General features: G+C 42.0%; 1 protein-coding gene across 4 annotated transcripts in view; it reads left to right on the forward strand.

The window, feature by feature from the left end:
- Positions 1-13,623, forward strand: part of GRM1 (glutamate metabotropic receptor 1) — a 195,752-nt gene that overhangs the window by 161,629 nt on the left and 20,500 nt on the right. For all 4 annotated transcript variants that reach the window (XM_030023256.2, XM_030023258.2, XM_030023259.2 and 1 more), the window contains exon 8: positions 1,251-2,181. In XM_030023256.2, the coding sequence (XP_029879116.1) occupies positions 1,251-2,181 (931 nt within the window). The remainder of the gene's footprint in view (positions 1-1,250; positions 2,182-13,623) is intronic.

Below are 13,623 nucleotides of genomic sequence, written 5' to 3' on the forward strand. Positions count from 1 at the left end.
CCACATCCAACAACCCAGGCAGCGGTGATATGTGAAAAGCTGGATCAGCAGTGTTCGTAATGGAGGCATCTGGGTGGAGACATGACTGGCTAGGAAAACCTGAACTGGAAGGGAAACTGAGATGGGGACGGTGACGGACTGGGAGGAAAGATACTTGAGAGGTGGGGGAAAGGCGCAAAAGGTGGGCTGGGTCCAAGGAAAGCTGGAGGAGGACAGAAACAAGAAGTAGAAGAGGCCATGGATACTTACCTTGGGTTACAGAAACATGTTAAAAGCATTTTGGCGCTATTAAGTCAAGAACAGAAATGAGGAAATGCCAGAATGACGGTTTTCAGTAACACAGCTTCCCAACCGTAACATCCTATTAACACAGAGGATTTTATTTTCTCTGTAACGTTTATTGCTGGTATTACATCTTCAGCATAGTGAGGAAGGTAGCCAGAGACTCCTTTAACGAGTGTGGGAAGAGAGCAGTTAAGTACCATCTTAACTGATACCTATGTTTGCACATCTGTGCTAGTTATAGAGAGCCTTTCCAGTTATTTTTTAAAGGCATGCATATTTTGTGGGTTTGACTTTTCCATAAGAATTAGATTACATTATTTAGTGGAAAAACAATGAGCAGAGGGTTTGACAAAATGAGAATAAGCTAATGTTAAGATTAAAAAATGCAGAAATATACTAAGAAGGTACAGTATCTCTGGTATAGTTCCATTACAATTTCGGATTTATTACCATTTTTCTGCCCATAGATCTCAAATTAAGTTCTATTATTTATAAAATCAGCCTCACAAAAATGTAGTGGGTCAAGTTATAGTGATTTTGGTAAAGATTAAAGCAAGTTAGTCTGAGGAAGTCAAAGCGCTACCCATTCTGATTTGTAACAGTCCTTTCCCTGCTGAAATGAAGGGAGGGTGCTGAGTTTGTCTGGGTTCTGTTCCCAGCTCTGTCTTTGATATGCTGGGTTTGTCAGCAGGTATCTCACGAAAAATTACCAAAAATTTCCAAATCTTATTTCCCTTTGTAGCATCATGAGCAATTGTTTGGGACACCCAAAACTGGTGGCTGTTTTTTGAACATATTTCATCCAAACTTTTCCATGCTGTAGTTCACTCCTTTGTAAAATGTTTTAATAATCCGTGGCACATAGGCATAACTAATGTTTAGATTATATTTGGAGCCAGAAGAAAAAAGTTCTTTCTTCAGGCAGCTACCTTTCTAACACTCTGTTTCTTTTCTGTACACTGCAGGCTGTGAACCCATCCCTGTAAAGTACCTCCAGTGGAGCAATATAGAGTCTATTGTGGCTGTGGTCTTTTCCTGCCTGGGGATCCTGGTCACCATGTTTGTCACCCTTATCTTTGTGCTCTACAGGGACACCCCTGTTGTCAAATCCTCCAGCCGGGAGCTCTGCTACATTATCCTTGCTGGCATCTTTCTGGGTTATGTCTGCCCTTTCACCCTTATAGCTAAACCCACCACGACATCCTGCTACCTCCAGCGCCTTCTGGTGGGTCTCTCCTCTGCCATGTGCTATTCTGCCCTTGTGACCAAAACCAACCGCATTGCCCGCATCCTGGCAGGCAGCAAAAAGAAGATCTGTACCCGCAAGCCACGTTTCATGAGCGCGTGGGCCCAAGTGGTCATTGCCTCCATTTTGATCAGCGTGCAGCTGACACTGGTGATCACGCTGATCATCCTGGAGCCCCCGATGCCCATCCTCTCCTACCCCAGCATTAAGGAAGTTTACCTTATCTGCAACACCAGCAACTTAGGCGTCGTGGCTCCTGTGGGCTACAATGGACTCCTCATCATGAGCTGCACGTACTATGCCTTCAAGACTCGCAATGTGCCTGCCAATTTCAATGAGGCCAAGTACATTGCATTCACCATGTACACCACTTGTATCATCTGGCTGGCCTTTGTGCCTATCTATTTCGGGAGCAACTACAAGATCATCACTACCTGTTTTGCAGTGAGCCTGAGCGTGACAGTGGCGCTGGGGTGCATGTTCACTCCTAAGATGTACATCATCATAGCCAAGCCCGAGAGGAACGTCCGCAGTGCCTTCACCACCTCAGATGTGGTGCGTATGCATGTCGGGGACGGCAAGGCACCTTGCAAGTCCAACACTTTCCTCAACATATTCCGGAGAAAGAAGCCAGGGGCTGGAAATCCAAAGTAAGTGATTGACTGCAGGTACACATCTATCTGTGTGTGTCCCTCTTTTTGCCATCCTCTCTTGGTTGACTGTAGTCTGCTGAATAGTAAGGTATGTAACAGTTTTTCATCTCATGTGTAGCCGAAAAGGTGGAAATGATCCTTTAGATCTAAGCCTCAGGTGGATTTTGACATGTTGCTTCTTATTTTCTCTCCTGCTCTAAAGGCAGCCCTGTACACAGCTCCCTCCACCTCTGGGTCAGGTCAGGCAGTGGCAGAGTAACCAAGGTCCATTTGCAGCTTCTCCCATCTCTCCGTGCATGTGATGGGGATCTCACGCCCCTACGTGCAGTTGCTCTGCATTTTGTTCAGACTGAGGTGCTATTGTAGCCTTTTGGGAAAGGGGACCAGAAATCTATGTCTGAGTGGTTGTAAATCACATGTACTTGTCTAAGGCCACTGGGCTGTGTGTGTGAAAGCTGGGGATTGAACATTAGTTTTTAAAGTAGTGTTTTGTGGCAGTCCTCATGATTGTGATCCAAAAGCACCCTTTGTACTATCCCTACGCTCTATCTAATATTCAGAATTATAAGCAATAGTCTTAATCGTCTTTAGTGTAAACTTGTCCATGTTCTCAAACACAGTGTTGGTGTGAAAGTTGCAGAAGTCAACTGATGGTGAAAATGTACTTGCATCCACATATATCAAACCTGTTATTTTCCTTGCTAATAATTAAAAGCAACCCAGCTGCAGCAGAGGGGAAGAGAGAACTGTTACTTCAAACAGCATCTCCCTGTGAGCAGCTGTCTGAACATTTGCATTCTTTATTATCTTATTGCTTTTTAATCTTTAAAGAAGCACCATAGGGCTAGACATGAGCTTAGATTATTTTTGTCCCAATTAAAAAAAAAATCAAAATAAAAAAGAACCAGGGAAGTCTATATTTCTGAGCTTCCTGATAGAATTAAAATTAGCTCATTTCCAGCTCTTTGAGATCTGTAGGTTTCTCTGAGTCACTCAAGTTGGTTTTGATTCAGGTTGCATAAGAAATGTTTTCATATGTCCTGGAGATGGAAGGGATAAGGATGGAGGTAATACTGTAGAAACCCCATGCTGTGCTCAATTTTGCCTTTATGCTACCTCAATACTTTTTATTTTGTTGCCAGACAGTGGGTCGGAAGAGAAGGGAATGGAGACATAAGTAACCCAAATATTCAGCTCAGTGTGCCATGGAGGCCATGATAAGACTGCCAGCTCCTGAGCTAGACAGAGAGGGAGCTGGGAGAGGCAGGCAGCCCTGGGAGCCCCCCGTGCAGGGAGATGGCCAAAAATCTCTGTAGCTCAGGAGCTTGAATTCCATGCAAATAAAAAGATGGAGCCTGATCCACCTTCCTCTGACTCTGTGGAAGTTAGATGGGGTCTTACATGTCTGTAAGAAACTAGAGTGGTGTCTGTGCAGCGTAGTCTCTGGCTGATGCTGTTGGTATCTTAAGATGATGTCTGATGAAAAAAAGGACTATTGAGGATTTTGGATCATGAGAAACTTAGTAACTAATTCTTTGTTGTGCTTACTGTTCTTCTACTTTCACAAAAAAAAAAAGTGTACTTTAAAAGAGCCAAATGCAATATCTTTAGAATACAGTTCATAATATGAGAAAATATTTCATCCTCTTCAAAAACCGAGCTTCCCCCTCAGCACTGTCACCTTAAGAAAACGAAGAGGGCTTACCTGAGCTTTTTAGCCATTTGTTTGTTGCATCATTTTAGTAAGATTTTCTTGACCTCTCTGTTAAGCCTGTGTGAGTTGTATGAAGCAAAAAAGCCCTAAAGAGTTTTAAGGTGTTCGTCTTAACCGAAAGCTCAACACCTAGTTAATATGCTTTTTTGTCTCACGTCAAGCCTCCAGATCTTTTACACAGCATAATCCCAACCTCTGACCTAAACCTCTTGTGCAGTTGCTGCTATGTTCTTCACCTAAACGAGCACAGATGTGGAGGCATGCTAGGCTTGACAGCATGCTCTCTGTACATGGGCATGAAGAACTGAAAGCAGTGTAGTACACAGACATGCAGCTTTGGAAATAAAGTCACAAGACAGCACAAAAAGTCATTTCAGGGCTTTGGAGGGTATTTTAGCTCCTAGCAGAGTCTATTGCAAAGCTTGTGAGGACATTGTGCTGACACAGATAAAAAAGTGTGAGTCACTGAGGAAACCAAGAAGGAAAAAGTAGAATTTGCTGGAGCCTTTGAAGCACCTAGATAACTCAAATGTGTAGTCAGGTCCTTCCTGAAACAGGACTTGAAACTACTGGAACATGCTTAATGCCTGCAGGAATGGCCTCCAGGCTGATTTTCAAAGTTTTTTTCATTTCCTATCAAAATCTGAGACTTCTTTGCCAGTTTTTCAGTAATTCAGATCCCAAAGTATGTTGGTCTTCTTGATTATGTGATTGTCCCTCCCTATGGCCACATTTTTCTGTCTGTAAGTGGCCAGCAGTGCTTCACTGAAAATTGTTCTTTTCCAGCTGTCTTACAACTTCCCATCCATTTTCTTGTTCTCTCTTCTCTCTCTTCCTAGCTTGTTTTTCTTTATCTACTTTTCAGTTTTCATCTGTTTCCCTGTCTGTATCAAACCTCTCCTCTGCTAATCCAGTGAATTCCAATTCCTAAACAGAAAAGTGGCATCCCTCTAAATTAAATTAGTGTGCAGATATAGAGTTAAATTGAGTTAGTTTTAAAAATGGAAACTAGCTTACGTTTACAAGGGCAAGTCAAACTTATATAAGCCTTGATAAAGCACTCACATGCAATGTTGTGCTGTTAGTTTAACTAGTATAGCTTGGGGACTAAAGCAAGCCAAGACACTCTTTCTTTCTCCTTCCTAAAGTAGAGCAAAAGAATTAATCGGGGAAGTCTATTAACACAGGATCTATTAGTCAATTCAAAACCTTCAGCTATATCTGGTGCTGACACGGAGGTCAGAAAGTGCTCTTGAAAATGTCTGTCCCAACTGCATTACCAATGGAGTTTCAATGAAAATAAATTGTTTAGTAACACTGGTCTTCACTTAAATAACAAAGCATGCTGCCTTTACTGATCTGTTGCACTCTAAAGATGTTATGTGCAGTCATGAAGGTTTGAACTCTATCTTACTTGGTTGAATTAGATTATGAGCAATTACAGCCAGCACTGTTTTAAATAGAGCCGGTTGGGAACTTCCCAGTGGAATATATTTTCCACTCAGAAAATTGTGGCGCCTCAAAATATTTTATAGAATTGGGCTTTGCTGGTAGGGAACCTCTCTGGACCAGGGCGACTTTCTTTTTTTCCCATGGAAGGATGAAGACATTGGGAAAGTGTGAGGGAACTTTACCCCAACAGCCATTAGTTAAGGCACTCACTTAGCTGAAGAGCACCTCCTTCACTTCCCAGGTGAATGCCCTATAACCAGACTGTGCACTGTCCCAGGGCAAGTCTTCTCTTTTCTTTCTGTTCTTGACCAGCATTGTGTCCTGGAATAGAGAAGAAAATCCTGATGCAAACCCTTGAGAAATACTTTGCACTATTCTGTGAGAGAGCTTGAATCTGGGTCTGAGAGATCCCTTGCGAGTATCTCCAGTACCGAGCTACTGTCAGTCTCTCCCTCTTGTCAAATGAATATTTAAATATGTATAAAAAATGGAACATCTCCATCAGGAGAGATGTAGAGAGAATGATATCTGCTGCTTTTATTGAAGCTTTGTGGAGACATTTATTGTTAGAGTTTGCTGCTTGATGACATTATGAGATCCTGGCTGTTACAGGATGATGACATAGCAGCACTTTCTAGGAGAGCCTTTTTAATTTTTTTGTTGGTGTTTTTTTAGCTGTGAGATTGTAACTTTTGGATATGGATCTTGCTGTGATCATTAGCCTTGTTCTTGACCACAAATGTTAATTTGGTCTATGAGGGTCAATCAGCTTGAAGAGTAGCAGTCCTGTACAGTGCCTGTACGATTGCTTCCCTGAGGAAGCAATGCTCCTTTCTGTACCATGTGCAGAAAAAATAACCAGTGTCGTTGAAGATGCTGATCTCGAGGAGGGTTCAGGAAACACCTTCTCCAGCCACTGCTTCAAGTGGACCCTACTCAATGTGCAAGAGCCTGAAACTAGCCCTGCAGCCTGCAGGTCTGTTGTCTTGTTTTCCTATAGTCCACACACACATTTCAAAGAGAGTTTGAGCCACACAGCAAGGCTCACCTCTTTTCCCATGCTTCTTGTGAGCTGCAGTGGCATGAGAAGGAGCAGTGTTGCAGAGGTGACCACAGGGGATAAGTTCGTAATTAGCTCCGGGTTTGGCAGTGATGCTTAGTGGCTGCCTCGGTCTTCACATATAAATGATTTTAAATTGATGGTTGAGACTCCAGGTCTGGACACCATTTTAGTGCATTTTGAATCAGAGTAAGTAAGGATTAAGATGTCAACATAAGTTGTGTAGCAAAATCTGTGTTGATAGGAAGGCCAACTAGCAAGACCTACTGAGTGGCCAGGACTTCACATTAATATGTAAGCCACCTGCTTTCCCCCTTGTAATTTTAATATATTTGCATTCAATTATTTTTCCTCCAGCTGTCTGCCCTCAGAAATGAATGGCTGTTTTTAAATATTTCCAAACATGTACTTTTTATTTATCTTTTTAACATGTTTTGGCAGTCCATACCTCTCGGCTGCTCTCACAGGCACCTGGTCTAAGCAGTGTCCAGGCAGACACCTGGGCCAAGGATCTCTCAAAATGGCTTTATTTTATTCCAGTAAAAAGTGTCTACTTTGTGTCCCCTAGTACCTTCTCCCTGCTTCCTTTACAGGAGCGTGTTCCTGTTCTTCGTCCTCTCTCCCTCTGTACTGGCTCCCTACATACAGTTTTTTAACTGGGAATTAGGTTTCTCAGTTCTCTCTAGTAACACGTGTCTGTTCCCTTACCAAGGCTTAGGGAACCATCTGCTTTTTTGTCTTGCCAGTTAAAAAATTATCTCCAGGTATTCTTAAGTTACTGTTTCTCTTCAAACTGACTTGCTGAGTTGCCATTTCATCTTGAGCAAGCCGTGATGACATGCCGTGTTTTTCTGGGACTCATTTCACTTGGCGACTCACAGTCCAAAAAGGCTTTTGGGTTTCTCAGCTCCTTCATTTTCAAAGCCTCCCACAGCTACACAGTGAGGGGAATCTTAGCATAAGTACGTCCAGAAGGCAGGACATTTTGTTTCACTGTTTTTTTGTGGTGGTGGGAGGAGGCAAATGCACAGTGCAGCATGGCAAGAGTTGGAGCTTCCAGAAACAGAGTAAATGTTCAGCATGTTCAGTTGCAGTCATACAAATGCAGATCTTTTACAGCCTCCAACCCGAGTGCCTCGTCATAGGAAGAGATGCTCAGGAATATTCCCACTTCTTGCTCTCATGTTACTACCCCATGCAGTCAATATGCTATCTTTAATCAGGGGGTTATGGAGGCAAGGGGGGAGGGCAGAGAAGTGCGAACAGAAGACATGAAAACACTTTTAATGTAAGTGAAACAATGGCTTTTGTCCTCACCTCTGCAGGCTAAAGCGTGTGAAATAGAACAAAATCAATCTCAACCTGGCACAGCCACACAAGGAATATTTCACTCTGGCTGGTTGAAACGCATCAAAAGATCTGAAACAAGAAGATTTAGTGCAAAGTGCAAGGAGGATTAGTAATATTAGGTCACTATTGTACCTTCTCCTATAAAAGAGAATATATTGTTAAACGCCTGCACTTCATGACACGAGCCCAATCTGAGAAGTCTACAATATATTTTATTTTCTTTGGTCTTAAATTGCATCACCTAGCCTGCAGCACGTAAGAATTATCTTTAAATGCTTGTTGTACAGATTACTGTCTAGCGTAGTTTTATCTTCTTACAGCATTGCCAAACCAGTATAGAGACAATTACTGAATCTAATAGGAAATGGTGGGCTAGCTTGCTTTGCAATTTAGAAAACTGATGCAGTGGTTAAATTGCTCATGTCCTGGGGTAGTATTGCATACACAATAAGACAGCCCTTTATTTTTACCATTACAGACCTTGGAAAATACCAAATTCCAAGGCACTTTCAAGAAGGCCCTTAAACCTGCTAGGCCTGCACAGCCATTGTGCCAAGGCTTATCCCTGAGCGGAAAGGCATATTATGGAAGAGGGTTTTGAAACGGCAGAAAGGTTGTACACTCCTGCAAGTGGGAAATACTACAAAGATGAAAAAGAAACAGAAAAGCTAGTAGGAGAAATGATACAGGACAGGTTAGGTTGTTTATTTAAATAATTTCTTTGTCATTGTAGATCTGATCTCTCCATTAACCTAGCAATAAAATGTTGATGTCCAGGCCCTGTTTTCAGTCCTGACTCTGTAGAGCGGTGGCACCGTGGGCTGCAAGGCACAGTGCTGGTCACAGCATGGGGCTCCACAACCACAGGGCACTCGGTTCACCCTTGCGTCCCACCCAGGGCATATCGTGGGGGAGTCTGCTTCCTTCGCAGTGCAGATGAAGATGTGGCAGCTCTGGCGTGGCTCCCTGGTGCCACCGCTGTCACAGGGAAGGCGGGTGGCACCCTGCTCTGGCCTCACTCATCTCCCCATCGCAGCCCTCCCCGCACTTGCCTAGCTTCTGTATGCAGTGTAGTCCTTCATCCCTTTTCTAAGGTTGCAGTGCATTTTGGGGAAAGCATCTTGTACGCTCGCAAGGATAGTTGAAGGGTTTAATGCCAAACATCTCTCTCGGCAGTTGGTACATTTGCTGGCTTTGCCGGGCTATTTATTGGGCTTAAACCGTTAATGATTTTGTGGACACATAGCACTGTGACAGGTAACAGGTCTCACCCAGTTCTCTCGTGCACATGATGTGAATTTCAAATAAGAAAATTCAACAAACTCAGTCAAGCTGCTCAGTCCTCGTCAGTGTATTGATTTAAGTGAATATTTAAAACTCCCGGAAGACAGTTACGTTTCCAAAGGGACTCTTACAATTGATCTTAAAGAATTGGAAAGAAACACAAAATAAGGGAGTCTGAAACTTCATAATCCAATAGCAATCTCTTCTAGCCCTGCTGCAGGGTTGTCCATTAAATTTGAGATATGTAATTACATCTAATATTGTCCTCCATAGCCTTGAATTTGCATTTGCTTTAATAGACATGAGGTAGTTCTGGCCCATGCACCAAAATAGCACAGAATAGGTGATAAATAACTCTGAGATGTCACTTCCACACTTACATTCTTTCTAGTTATTTCAATGAATACTGAAAATCATATTTATGTAAAACACAGGCATAGCAACTGTATGTACCAAATTATATACCAAATTATCTATCTGTGTATATATGTGCAAGATAACCAGTCTGGAGGTAGAGAATTTACTTCTTCCTTCTAATGAGAAATAAGGGGCAAGGTTGCATAAGGCACTGTAAGTTTTCCTTTCAAATTATCCCAGCTAAAGGGAGTCTCAGCACATGCATAACTAATCACATGTCACTCCTAAGGCAAGCTGAGGAGAAGGAGCGGGAACAGATACACAATATGTTTGGGTCGATTGTCATCAAGTACAAGCCAAGAGGTCTGGCAGTTTAGGCTTATTCCTCTGGGTTTCCTTCTGTGACCAAACAGAGGCTGCCCGAGGCTACATTTAAGAGAAATAAATTAGAAAAGCAATGAAATTCTGCAGTGGCCTCCCAGTAAGAGCAGTGGGGATAAACTCCCCTCAGACAAACCCCCAGTTTATACTGAATTAGTTTACAGGGCACGGTACCTGCACCCTGGGCTCCCATCCAGACTTCTGCTGCTTTGTCACCAGTCAGAGCCACATTTTATTTGGATGGTCCCTTTAGGTGAAAGGGCTGTTGTGTAAGGTTTTATGTAATTTCCTCCCTTCCTCAGAAGTTCCCAGTCCAGGGCAGTTTTGCCACTTTCTTTTCATGGATATTCACAACTCTGTTCTCCCAGGGGATTTTGACAGGACATAAACCCAAGGAAAGGTCTCTGAATGCAGCCTGGTTCTTACCAAAGGACTCCCAGAGAACTTCGCTTTACAGCTCCTTCTCTTGTTTTGCTGCTCTCAAGATGCTGAATCACAAAATGTTGTTTTACTTACGGGCGCTGCTGTAGCACCAGGCAGCTTTGTATAATGAATTTCAATACTTAAACACAATGATGCATAGATACACAATCATATCAGAGGGGTGCTTTACAGTTACGTACCACAATCTCTGCTTCCTGACTGAAGGGAAGCAAAGGCAGTACTACAGAAATCCTGGGAAAGGCTAGTATCTTTCTTGGCATAAAAACACAGGAATAAGGACACCACTTGTAATTTAATTTCGTGCTTGACTGGATCACTTATTACATTTCCTTGTATTTTTGTATTTGTATATATTATTTATTGCATTTTTATTCTGAAATGTAGTTATAACGATCCAGTTAGAATGCTACAGATATACACCAACTCAACAGTGAGTGATACAAACAATTGCGTTCGCATGTAGGTATAAGCAAGTGATGTTTATCTGCTTAGCACCATAATCTCACGTTGTTTTGGTTAGAATTCTCTCTGTGAGAAAAATAAGGAAGAAATCTTCTCCTTTTAAGAGTGTTGTGTAAATAAATAGGTGCTGAGGGTTGCATCCAGATAAGGAGCTAAAAACCTGGATATTTCCCTATATTACATATAGAAGTCAGGCTCCAACTCTCATAAGCATAAACTTAGGAAAAAAAACCCCACCAACCCATGTTTAAGAGGGGGGTGGTCTGAAATATCATTTTAAAATGCATTACAGCTATTTATTTATTTAATTCAGCATTTTTAAATGGAAATAAGAACTAAAATACAAGTCTCCTAGAGGCGACTTCAAGATTTTTTAAGTCAAGAATGCATTTTACTTCCTTCCAGTCCTCAAAGGTGTGATGTTTCAGCCCTGTGCTTCTTATTCACGTCCCCTCAGCAGAAGCAACCAGCTGTGACATTTCATGATCACATGATAATTCATGTACAAATACTTGCTAGGATAAACACACAGGATATTCTGCAAGCGTTTATTCTGCAGGGATCTCTCAGCCGCCTTGTGATTTCATACATCTCTGAGCTAATTTAGAGGTGAACAAAAGTCTGGGTACTGACGAATATCATGTGGATCTCTGATATTCTCTATGTAAGGATAAGGTTATAAAACATCACAAGAACTATACACAGCTATATACAGTTAATACAGGTGTTTGTTTTTTTCCTCAAATTAAGATGTAGTCTGAAAAATATTCTTGCTTCATCCCAGCAATTCAGTGCAAAGTTACTAATGTGAAATGCGGAACTACTGCTAATTTATTCAATCCTTTTTCATGCTTAGGGACACACAAGCACATAAGAACCCAAGAAGAGGACAGCACTCTTGGATGTCACTTGTTTCACCGATGTGAAAGGCATCTCACGTTCTGGCTTGTTCACTGAGCTTATTCCTGCCTGCAATGAGTGCTCCCCTTTGCTCAGGGATGCCCCACAAAACAAAACACTGCAAGACAAACTGCAGATGCTGCAAACATGCTGACAGAGCGCCTGATTTTTAGCTTTAACTCATAGGTGAATCACACTCCCAGAGAGAGAAGATGGTCCACCTCTGTTAAGGGACTGTAGGTGTGTATGGTTTTCCACGCTGTTGGCAATTAAACTGTCTGAGCAGGGTTTTATCCTGATAATACAGTGGTAGTCTCAGTCCACTATTGCTCTATGTTTCATTAGAGAAATATCTTCGAAGCCCTTGGTGGATGGCACTAGTACATACTTTTTTTTTTTTTTTTCCTGTGGGAAGAGGCCCGCACATTGCTCTGTCAGTTGATCAGTAATTCGTTTCCAAACAAATTTGTCAGGATGATGCCAGCTGTCACCAAGGCACAAAGACCTGACTATCCTGACTCATATCATCACTGTAATTAGGAAATGTTCTCCAAACTTTTTACCTATCCTAAGGAAGGATTTGAAAAAATTTCTCACTAGCAATAGCTCAGTTTAGCTCCCCCACTATTTGTGCTTCTAGAGCTGGGAGTATTTTTGACAATGGGGGTTTTACTAAACTTTGGAAACAGAAGTCAGGCAGTTTCATCTTATACATGCCTCAACAGCATGAACCACTGCCAATTGCACTAGCCTTTGTGAGACCACAACCTGCACACCTTTGTGCCTTACCATCAATCAGCAGCAGCTGAGTTCCAGTTATTACAGGGACAGGACACAGCACACTAGCCAGGCACCTGCAGAAGCCCATTTTTCTTTAAAATACCCCCAAATTCAGACACATTCATTTACAAACACCTGTACTACCTCCTACAACATTTAATACCATCCTAATTTTTCCATTCTTCACATTACTTTCATAGAACACAGAAGAGGATGCAGAGACTGGTGCTGGATATGATGTGTGGGAAAGCAGAGGCTAACTTCTTCAGTCCAAAGTCTGGATGTAGTCTTTGCTAATGCCTGTCCCACAGTTGTTTGTAATGGAGCAACTTACTTTCTTCTCTTTACTTTTGTCTATGGTGATTTAAGAGTTTGTAAAGGGAAGAGAGGAATTTTAAAATCTCCCTCTTCGCTTCCTGCTCGAATTTGATTTTTTTTTTTTTTTTAGCTAGTATGGTTTGATGCTTTTATCACCTGTCTTCTGATGCTGTGTTCCATCTGTCCCAGATCCGATGAGAACCATTCACACCCGGAGCAGAGATCTGACCACATTTTCCCCTCTTCTCCCAGTTCTTAGCTCTGTGGCCCAAGGACTCTGAATGGGCAAAATCAGCATTGCCAGGTCTTTGTTTGGGGTTTCCAGCCCCAGGTCTGGAAGTCTGCAGAACAGACTATGACAGATTTAATGTCCACACAGAAGACGTTCACTGTCAAAGAGTCACTAATATTCATGGCCCACAACAGAAGTTATGTTCTCTGCTATGCCAAAGGACTCTAAGAAACCACTTTAAGTGTGGGTTGAAAAGGAAAGTATATTGTATCAATAGAACACCTGCCTCCACATTAAAGTTGTTAGAGACTATTTAATTTTTGAAATAACAAGTCAACTAATTCTTCAGAGCATATATGTGCTCTGGCATTCAGCCTCCCACACCTGACAAGCATAGGTTAAAAGGCATCATCACTGTAAACAGTAAACAGTTGTGCAGGCTAGAAGTAATCACACAATTTGTCACTTTAAAGCCCCCTTGAAAACTAAAAGCTGCAGGTTTCTTATTACTGCATTATAAACAATTTACCGTTTCTAGCTTATGGCTTCAGTTATCTCTTCTTAGGCTGTTTCCCCTTCTTTGCTCTGTAGTTCTTCTTTTGTGGCATGCAGGATGTGGTTTTCTTCCACCCTGTAAAATTAACCGTACAGAGAGAAAAAAAAAAAAAGGGAAAAAAGTGAATTATTTTCTGCTGGATTGTCCTT

The sequence above is a fragment of the Aquila chrysaetos genome, chromosome 8 (assembly GCF_900496995.4).
Source record: "Aquila chrysaetos chrysaetos chromosome 8, bAquChr1.4, whole genome shotgun sequence".
NCBI lineage: Eukaryota > Metazoa > Chordata > Aves > Accipitriformes > Accipitridae > Aquila > Aquila chrysaetos.